Below are 10,869 nucleotides of genomic sequence, written 5' to 3' on the forward strand. Positions count from 1 at the left end.
GCGGAGCCTCCACAGAGCTCTGGAGCTTGATCGACAGGCTCTAATTGCACTGAAAAGACTTCTAATTTAACCCCCACATGAACCGAGCACATTTTCTATAGCTCGGCTTTACCCAAACCTAAAAACTTCTCGACTGTAGCTTTTTCGTTGCTCATTGTTACGGTTTTTTGTCAATTTTCCTTGCCTTTTCGTTGCAAACTCGAGAAAATGTGCTAGGTTCAGCCTAATGTTAAGCTATGTGTTGTCAACGTAAAGCAACATTATCTCCATGGAAACAAGCTCTGTCATCACCGCTTTCATCTAACGTTAACACTTAACGTTATGTGAACTTTGCTCTTTCTCACAAAAATAAACGCCCGTTTGAGAAGAAAACATGTATTTATGTGATTTATAAGGTGAAATGTACGGAGGTCCAAAAGTTCCCTTAACAGAGAAAAAAAAATTCAGTGGCTCAAAAGACAGCCTAATTGAGGAAATGTTTTTTTTTTTTTTTTTGCCACAGCACACAAAGAAGGATTTTTATGTCTTCGTACATCGGTGCATGAATGAGAGAGTGAATGGGTGACTGGTTCCTTTCCTGTAAAACGCTTTGGGCCTGTTCAAGGTGGAAAAGTGCTCTATAAGTGGAGACCATTTACCATTTTACCGTTGTAATGCTCCCCAGTCGTCTGTGAAAGTTACATGGCTGCTCACTCAACTCCTACGCAGCCTGTTCCCTAAGAGGGTAAACAGGCGGGCGGAGCCTCCACAGAGCTCTGGAGCTTGATCGACAGGCTCTAATTGCATTGAAAAGACTTCTCATTTAACCCCAACATGAACCGAGCACATTTTCTATAGCTCGGCTTTACCCAAACCTAAACATTTCTCGACTGTAGCTTTTTCGTTGCTCATTGTTGCGTTTTTTTTGTCAATCTTCCTTGCCTTTTCATCGCAAACTGTGAAAAAAAATTTGATTGGTTCAGCCTAATGTTTAGCTATGTGTTGTCAACGTAAAGCAACAATATCTCCATGGAAACAAGCTCTGTCATCGCCGCTTTCAGAGCCAGTCACTGCGCTGAAAAGGCTTCTAATTTTTTAGCGCTGACGTCCAAAAAAACAGCAAAATATGTCACCCCCTAAGTTGTTCTGCCTCCATTGGGCAAGGTCGTTCTGACGAGATGTTGTGTGTTGTTCGCTAAAAGAAAAAATCCCTCCTCGTGCACCACAGCAAACAAATTCTTTTTATTATAGTTTTTCCTCAATTATTTTTTTGATCTCTCTTTAGGGAACTGTAGGGGCTCCGTAGAAATGTGTTCCAGTGTGACAAAAGTGTGCTTAAGTGTGTCCAAATGAAGTGTAAGCAAAAGCATTGTCTATTGTTGTAAAGCTACTACCACCCAGATCACATTGCCAGTTACATTTTTCTTTTGTTTTTGTTTCCACATCTGCCTTGTTTCATGTGCTGATGAAAGACTATCCTCGTGCCGCCGCGGGGCTGTAAAGGTGGAGCGTGTCGGATCATGGGCGGGGCTTGTGCCAGTGTACAAGTACACAGTGAACCTGCGCTTAGTCAATTTGTCTTACGGGGCTTCCAGGATTACCCTTGTCCGTGCTCGCAGATATGCATTTACGACGTTTGAAGTTGTGATGTTACGCCGGGAAGCGTGTTGAATTTACCTGATAGGAAGGACTGACGCACGGGACGCACGGGACGCAGCAAAGGTGAGTTGCGCAAAAGTTTAGTCCGTCATTTTAGACTCATTTTAGGAAAACAACACGCGGGAGAGTAAACAAATAATAAAGAGCGATGCTGATTGTCTTTATTAGGCTATCTTCCTCTCTTTCTAACTCTTTTCCCCCAAACTATATTCACTGTTCAATCAAATCTTATTAACAGCTTCAGGATTTAGCAAAATGGTTCGATTTCCTTCCCGTATGTCATAGTCGGTGACAGTATCTGGGTCATCTTGTGTTACAAAGTGGAAAATGCGAACCCTTGAGTCTTCTGCTTATGACTGGGTGTTGAAAAAGCTCGCTGAAAGTTGCCAAAAATTGAGTAATTTGAAGTGCGTTACAGTCAAACTCTACAACATCGAGCTTGAGGCAAATCCATGATATAGAAACGCGCTCACACGCCTGCTGCGCCTATGTTGTTTTTGACGGACCTTACGCTAAAAACAAAGCTGTCTTAAGCGTTGGGAAGTTTTGTGGTGAGAAATGTCATCACTTTTGCCTCTTTGACGATAAGAAAACGGCAGGCTAAACCCTGGGAACTGCGGTGATCAGCCGGCTAGAGAAAGTCCCGTGTGTGGGAGAGGAGCGCTCCGTGTGGGCTCGTCCTTCTGTCACAGCAGCGGAGTGGAAATTTTAAAAAGTGTTTGATGTTTACATGAAAATAACCAGTTTTACTTTCAGATTTTGAGGCACCGTTTCAACCCAGACGAACAGGGATGTGATTAGTGATGCTGCCCACTCCTATCTGCTCCATTAATGGGTTTAGGTAAGTTCATACACACAGCTTCAGCCTGGGTTGAATCAAAAATACTAACTACAGCTTTAAGTTCCTTTGTGCTGTGTGACTCACCCTACATAAATAATCAGTTCTTGGTTCACACGACAGCTTTGGCTTTAACTTTCCAAACATAATCTTCAAAAGTTGAAATGATAATTATTAGGTCTATATATATTATTGAACACACAACAAATTTACCTTGAACTTTTTGCCATTTCATTTATGTCAGATGGTACAATGACTGCAGGTACCAAGTCCAAACGTCTTTAATGACCTCTAAGGTCATCGAAAGGGGGGCAGCAGCCAGGTATATTACCACGGTCCCCAAGGCCGGGAGGGCCCATGAAGGAGGCCATTTCTAAAGTAAATCTACAGCGTTATGTTCGACATGAAGTAAACATGCTGAATATAGAGATTGTTTGTATTTATTGCACAAAGTCTTTTGCATAGTAGCTATAATCTCCCTGCTTGTTGTTCACAGCTGCGTTTAAGTGTTCCTGAATCACTTCTTTAGAGTTTTGATCCGTGTTGAACTTGAATATCATGACATTCATGCATAGATGCATAGACTGACTGTGCTGTAGTATTCTGTATGTATCAATGTTGGCTAATTCAGCAAGCAGCTGTGAGCCCAAGACAAATTTCCCGCAAGGGACAATACAATTTAATCAAATTTAATCGAATCATATTGACGTGGATTGTTTTGTAAAATATTTTGACTGCACAGGAGCACTCTCATCTCACAACAAGAAGGTGCTGGGTGTGCTCTCCTTGTGTTTGGGTGTGTTTTCCCTGCACACTTTGATTTCCCTGAATAACTCAAAACAAACAACAGGCCGATCTCCCAAATAGATACTCCTGATCAAGATTCCTGAGCAGTCATGCCAGTCACCCACTGCTCCTGAAAGGTTTCCCTGAGGCACTGGTTGAAGGATGGATCAAATGCAGTGGAAAAACCTTGTTACAGGGACAGAAGAAATGAAATCAACTTATTAACAATATATATTTTTAAACCTGCGCCCAATGTCTATGTCATACAGGCCTCTTGAACTAGTGATATTTATCAATCTGAGAACTTATTATTATATTATCATTTGCTCTGTCTCTACACAGCCATGTCAGTCAGTTGGACCAGTATCTAGCCCCACGCCGTAACACACCAGAGGAGGACGATGAGACCATGAGTACCCAGTACCAGACCACAGACCCCCCCACCCTGGACTCTGAGGGGCCCGCATCGGCTCAGGTCCTATTCAGCGCACTCCGACTAGACCCCGATCCTAGACACCCGCAGATGGTCCTGAGAGGCCAAGTTAGCCCCTATGTCCCGGCCTACGGTGGCCCGACGCCCTTCCACAGCCTGGCAGACGAGCCCTGGACCCAAAGCCACAGTACCTCAAGCTGCTCCTGCTGCTCAGGACGCCCCCATCACCAGCACCACAGCAGCCTGCCGTCCCAACTCAGCCACAAAGAGTACTCATCCTGTTCGGAGGAGAGCTGCCTGTCCTGCCACAAGTCCTTAGGTTCGATTCCCAGTGCTCACAGCAGCGTCCTGTGCAGCCTGGAGCAGCCCCTCTCACTCCGCTCCATCCCGCCCTCGGCGGACGTGGGGCACCACACGCTGTCGCCGTACTTCTGCTCTCCACAGGAGGCGCAGTGCTGTGCTCAGTGTCCCCCAGAGCAGTTCAACAGAGTGGCTACAGTCAACAAACCAGCGTGGCCTCAGTACCATCCCGGAGCCAGGCCGTTCTGTGAGTTTGTGTTGTTACTTTTCACTTTGATGCTCAATGTTACAACCTGCTCTACGACCTAATACTCTGCAAAAAGTTACCTACAAATAAGTCATTTCTTTGTGAAATAAGTATCCTTGGTCTGAGCGACTATTTTTATGCTTACATGAAGAAAAAAAGATCTCACTTGAAATAAGATTATTGTTGAATGTTGTTTTGTCTTTAAGGTGCATTATGCAACATTTTATGTGGAAAATAAATAGTTGATATTTGTGCAATGCTGACCACTCATACAGCCGCTGGGTCACTACAAGGTCAAATACACACAAATATCAACTTTTTCCCACATAAAAAGTTGGGTGTCTCTTTATTTTACAGTACCTTGATACATTGTAATTAACTCAATTTAGTGCAATGTAATGTGCTCTGTAACAATCTGTAATAACTTACAACATGTTCGATACACAATGGAATAACTTGTATTAGTACTTTGAAAGTACATAATGTAATACGAGACAAGACCCTTAAGGTTAGGGCTTTAGGTTAAAGTTATGTCTTATTACATTATGTACCTACAAACTACTAATACATATTATTCCATTGTGTATGTGACACATAGGTACAAGTTATTATACATTTCTGTAGAGCACATTACATTGTACTAAACATTGTACTTGGTGGCACGGTAGAGCAGCGGTTAGCGCTCTCGCTTCACAGCTAGAAGGTCCGGGTTCGATTCCCGCCTGGAGTTTGCATGTTCTCCCCGTGTCTGCGTAGGCTTCCTCCGGGTACTCCGGTTTCCCCTACCACTAAAATCATGTACAATATACAATGAATGATGTGTGTGAGTGTATGGTGGTGGTCAGACGTTTTGACACCCAGTCTGGAACATTGAGGGTTCAGAGTTTAAATGAAAGGGGTGTTCTGTGCAGGACCCTCTATTGACCTGGTTTAGGCCCGTTGAATACTTTGTTCAAGTATTGGCTGAGGATTCCTAAGCAAATGCGACATTATCTGCAAAATTAATATAGCATTAAAGAAAATTCAGCCTGTTGTACTACGCTTGTATCGCTGAACAGCATTGCTTCAGGAAAAATATCCTTTGCCAAAGTCAGATTTGCAGGTGCTATGTTGGCCGTGAACCAAAGTAATTCATGATATTGTGTGTGTGTGTGTCTCTCAGATCCTGGCGACTTCAGACTCCCCGGTCCCGCTTACACGCACATGTGAGGTCTTAGATCATTCTGCAGGATTACGGGGAGTGCACACAGTCACTAATTTATGTCACGTTACAGGGGCTCCAACATTCAGGCCAAAGGGAAAACGTCTTTGAGCGCACCACTGTCTCTGGAGCAGCGTAAGTACCGTGTCATGCACCATTTTTATTAAAACGAAAACGTACACACGCTCACGCTCCACCTTCTACGCTGCAAGAGACCAAGGTGGAGCTCATTTATTGAGAATGCAAACACGTCATGGTATAATGACCAAATAAATAATTGATGTGTGACTAAAAGTTTGTACTTCAAAGTTTGGCCTGAAGAAAGATGTCAGTGATACAATGAAAGGAGCGTGTGATAGATTTCGAGATACTGAGTTTGTTCTGCTGCTGTGTGGGAGATTGGAACAGTTGACGACTGTTATCTCACTTAATGATTTCTGGTTTGCAAAGCTCATTTCATCACGTCGTTTCTATCTTTACAACTCATCGAACCGTCAACAGACTGGGACAGTTTAGTTATGGTTATAGGAAAAAGTACATTTTACTTGAGTCATATTTTTCTCTGAAGTAAATTATGTTTGTAGTTAGTTTAAAGGGGCTAGATGCAAGTTGGCCATTTTATACTCACTACTGCCACCTCAGGCCATATGTGTAACTGCACCTTCTGTATTAAGCTCATGCATGACTGTAATTCGGACCTGAAGTAACAACATTTTGAGTGACAGTGCAGTATTTTAGAGGCAGTTGTGGTGAACAGACACAGTATGGGCTCATTCTACACATTTGGACATTGCTGGAACATAAAGGGGGAGGAAAATACATAATTTTAACATTTTAAAACTCTATGTAGTCCCTTTAATTAATGTAAACTACAATTAATTATATCTTAAAGAGTCTGTCTCTGTCATCTGATCCTTTACCATTCAGTAAAGCCGCCCTCCGTCTCTTTCAGGGAGGGTGTTTGTGACCTACGAGGCGGACAGCGACAAACACGTCAACCAGGTCATCAACTTTGTGGCTCTGCTGCGTCACAACGGCTTCGACACTCACGTATGTTCACTCCCCACTTTTTGACTTTGTGATGGCCTCGCTCGCAATAGTAAACTTTTTTAAACAAGTCAGTCTCACACTGATCTAGGTTATTTTGCCCAGTTTTTGAAACGCACATGTTTCTTTAGGGTCCTGTGTTCGATGCCCGGGAAAAGCAGCGTTATCACTGTGTCCGCTTTCCCAAACACAAAAACATTTACAATATGAATGAAAATGAGCATTAGTCCCATGTGTGTAAATTAACATGTACTGTCCAGATCAAATGAAAGCAAAAAAATATATCAACAAGCAAAAAAATGACAATCAAAATGGGACAAAGCAAATGTTAACTTCCTTTCTGGAGAGAATAAAACATTTCCTTTACCCTTTCAGCTTCATTTAGGCTTTTACCATCATTCAGCCAATACTACTGGTGTTGTGAATGTCCAAACAAAAATATGTTTTCTGTATTTGCAGATTGACATATTTGAGCAGCAGTTCCGGAGCATAAGCAAGATCGACTTCATGGAGCGCTATCTCAGTGAGGTACATTCTTCCTTTGCATACGGCCTGTTTCAACAGTACGGATGTATCTGTAAATGTTCATCAGTTATTTTTCTTTGGCACTAGCTCCACAAATACCTGATCCAAAATGATAGAAGTAGGTAGTGATAGATATGTAGTGTTTCAGCCATGGGAACAACAATATGATCTTGGACGACTCCACTTTGAATATGTCACGCAAGTTAATAAATTACTTGTTTGCTTAAACTGGAGCCCTTAATATTGATGACAAATGCCCAGGTTGAGTGACATTTTCTAGGAGCAAGATTGGGCACGTTTGGTTTCATTCAGAAGTGCCCTGGAGGAACGAGAGCATTGGAAACTGAAGATGAAGCCCTCTTGTTTTATTGTGTCTTTGCCACAGAAAGAATATTTGATCATTATCATCATCAGCCCGAAGTACCACAGCACTGTGACCGCTCCCCCTGTGAGCCACGAGCAGGACGAGCGCACCTTCAACACGGTCTACATCCACAAACAGGTAAAACAACACGGCAGCTACAAAACACTACTGTTGATGCAACTTCTTCTACTGCTGTTAATCTGATGATAACATATCATCATTTAATCTCACTGATAAAAGGAGTTGTGATTACAGTCACGGTTTATGTGTCGAAATGAGGATTATGTTAAGAGTGCACTTTTAAATAGATCCAGGGGCATTAACATAATAGTGAAACAACTGATACAAGAATCACATGCATTACAGAACTTATTTATAGACATCTAAACTACTAGACACATAAAGACGTTTGATGTTTACAAGGACACTTTACTCGAGGCGTGGGAACCTCTGGGTTCCTTACGATTAGATATGATGCACGATACATGGCTCACGATACAATATAATGCATAATGCAACATTAACATTATTGATCATAGACATTTGTCTCCATGTGCTGTGTGCCCCTTTTTCTTAAATAAATGGATAAATGATCCCTGACTTACTGATAATGGGTCTATACTTTAGATCTGTCAATAACTTCATTTACATTTAGGAAACCAAAGTCCTGTTTCAAAAGGAATAAATCAAATGAATCTTATTTATAATTATAAAAGCGATTAACGTATTTGTGTGACAGAGTTTGGTCCAACTGCTTAAAATTGTAGGGTGAGTCTATTGGCAGGACTACTGAGATCTTAATCATTATTGGCCTCTATTCACTGTGAAAACTGTGAATGCTGCCTCATTAATATGCATGAGGTCGGTCATTAATACCCATTATATCATCCAAAGTATCACTATCAGAATAATCAGTATCGTATCGTCCCCCAAAATCTCACGATATATTGTCATAAAACCAAACTAAGCTCAACGTATTGGTCACTGACAGATAAACTGAGTGACTGAGTGTTTCTGGGGTTACACGTGCTGGTGTTTTTGGTGTTTTGATCACGTTTCTGCTGCATGAAGTTTGCCCCGCTCTTGAAGAGTAGCACTATTCACACTCTCTCTCTTGGGACATGGACAGTGTAACTCACAGTGGGAGGAATAGCTTAATGACATGTACGAGGCTGCAATGTTAATGAAGAAGAGCGAGGAGGAAGCACTTGTTGTAGTCAGCGCTGCCTGTAGCGCACGCCTCAGTCGGCCCCTTCGAGCGTCACCTCAGGCTATTCCGGCGAAGCACTTGCGCACCTTTGTTGATGCGGAAGATCGGGCCCAGAGGTGTAATTGCTTGCTTACTGATATAAAGTCACAAGGTGCACATCACACAGAATGAAAAATCCCCTTATTTCTGCTTTTTAACAGCTCCAAAACGAATTCATCCAGAATGGGAGCAAGAATTTCCGCTTTATTCCCATCTTGTTTCCTGGAGCTAAACGGGTAAGCTGTCAAAGCGGCACATGATGTTCTGCTAAATTATCTTTTTTATCTCATATTGTGTCATCTTAAATGTGTGTACGGCAGTGTCATGTCCCGGCCTGGCTCCAGAACACCAACATTTACTCTTGGCCCCGGGATCAGGACGACATCCTGCGGCGCCTCATGAGAGTGGAGAAGTACAACCCTCCCCCCATCGGAGAACTCCCCACCATCGTGTCCATCCCCATATAAACACGCACACGACTGGATCGGACTACTGTGACTTTTGTTGGATCGACTTAAAGGGATATTTCAGGATTTTTGACATAGGGCCTCATTTCCTAGTAATCCAGAGTGTTGCTGGTACCTGGAGATATTTTTTTTGTAATTCATGCTGTTCTTATGTTTGATGAGTTTCGTGGCGCTAGGCTAATGCAAGGCTAGTGCATTTCTATGGTATCAGCTAGCCTGCATTAAAAACAGTCTGACCCGCTCCACAGTGCACCTGAGGCAACTCACTTATAACGCCAGACTAACCATATAAATGTCTGTGTCGATAGAATAATTTTTGGAATATAACTGACCTTGCATCACATGAATGACCGCATTTTGAGGGACTATTTTCTAGCAGATCACTCCGCCACTGCGTAGCTGCTCAAATATAAGGTACTTTAGATACAAAATGGTTAAGATTATTCTATCGACACAAACATTTATTTGGTTAGTCTGGCGTTATAAGTGATTTGCCTCAGGTGCACTGTGGAGTGACTGTTTTTAATGCAGGCTAGCTGATACCATAGAAATGCGCTAGCCTTGCATTAGCCTCGCGCCACGAAGCTCTTCAAACATAAGAACTGCATGAAAAACAAAAAAAATATCTCCAGGTACCAGCAACACTCTGGATAACTAGGAAATGAAGGCCTATGTCAAAAATCCTGAAATATCCCTTTAAGAAGATCTGATTTGGTGCGCCTTTAAATATGGGCTGTTTCTGTTCTATTTCAACTCGGAAATGTATTTTAAAATGAACTAAACATTTTGCCTGGAGAAGGCCTAGAGCCGAAACGTTGCAATAAAGCCCACTTTTTGCAAGTTTCCCAGTGTGCGAGAGTTACATTTGTTCACATGTTACGAGCTTCACGCACGACTTCTCCTACGCACCTGGTATAAATTTGATGTGCGAAGCACCCATTTTCTTCTAAATGAACTAAACAAAATAAGATACAATAACATTAAGAAATGTCTGTCTGGATTTTTATTGTTTATTCTATTTTATTTGACCTTTATTTAACCAGGAAAGTCCCACTGAGATTAAGAATCTCTTTTCAGTGGAGTCCTGGCCCTCAGCATTGTACACACCCACCTGTGAATAATGCTGGGCTCGCCACCTGGTTTAAACAGTGTTCAAAAAGCAATTGTGCTTTCCTGGATAATACAGCTATGAATTCTGTGTACGAAACAAAGTATTACCGACAATATGTCAAGAATGTGAAACATGCATCGTTGGGACTGTGCCTTTACATAAACATAACAAACCACATTTTAAACCATATTAGAACATTGCCTTTGTCTATTACATCAATGTTTTTGTCAGTTGGTGTGGGACAGATTAAAGTGAACTTTTAATGTAGCTGGGGCTGTGGCATTTGTAAACATTTTTGTATTTCTGTAAATGTGGTTTCACTTGATGATATTTGTGTTTTTTGTTAGTTTCACTATAATATAAAGTTTATTTTTATTGCACTTTGAATCTGTCTTTTTTTCTATATATTTGCGACTAGCTGGGGCTGCCACTAAGATTATTTTATAGACATCTATTCAACTTTTATTTTTTATATCGCTGTCAAGACAAAAGATTTAATTGTTGTTTTGGTAACACTTTTTAGGGACTATACTTTATTTAGCCTTAAGTGTGACTAACAGAGAGCCAGATCTTGCCTGAGCCCTTGCTTATAAAAGGAGAGCGGACTGAGACGTGGTTTATTACTAGCAGCACTGAGTTGAGTTGATCGGTTACACAGGTCAA

At 41.8% G+C, this 10,869-nt stretch overlaps 1 protein-coding gene across 1 annotated transcript; it reads left to right on the plus strand.

Annotated features, from left to right (window-relative positions):
* Nucleotides 1-1,567: 1,567 nt before the first annotated feature.
* traf3ip2l (TRAF3 interacting protein 2-like) lies at nt 1,568-10,473 on the plus strand. The gene is made up of 10 exons (XM_079575238.1): nt 1,568-1,701; nt 2,395-2,479; nt 3,605-4,242; nt 5,405-5,447; nt 5,517-5,578; nt 6,396-6,493; nt 6,950-7,018; nt 7,401-7,517; nt 8,790-8,864; nt 8,949-10,473. Exons 2-10 carry the CDS (start codon nt 2,442-2,444, stop codon nt 9,093-9,095), a joined length of 1,287 nt encoding a protein of 428 aa, XP_079431364.1. The 5' UTR covers nt 1,568-1,701; nt 2,395-2,441; the 3' UTR covers nt 9,096-10,473.
* The last annotated feature ends 396 nt before the right edge of the window (nt 10,474-10,869 follow it).

This window comes from Gobius niger (genome assembly GCF_951799975.1).
Source record: "Gobius niger genome assembly, chromosome: 17".
Classification (NCBI taxonomy): Eukaryota; Metazoa; Chordata; class Actinopteri; order Gobiiformes; family Gobiidae; genus Gobius; species Gobius niger.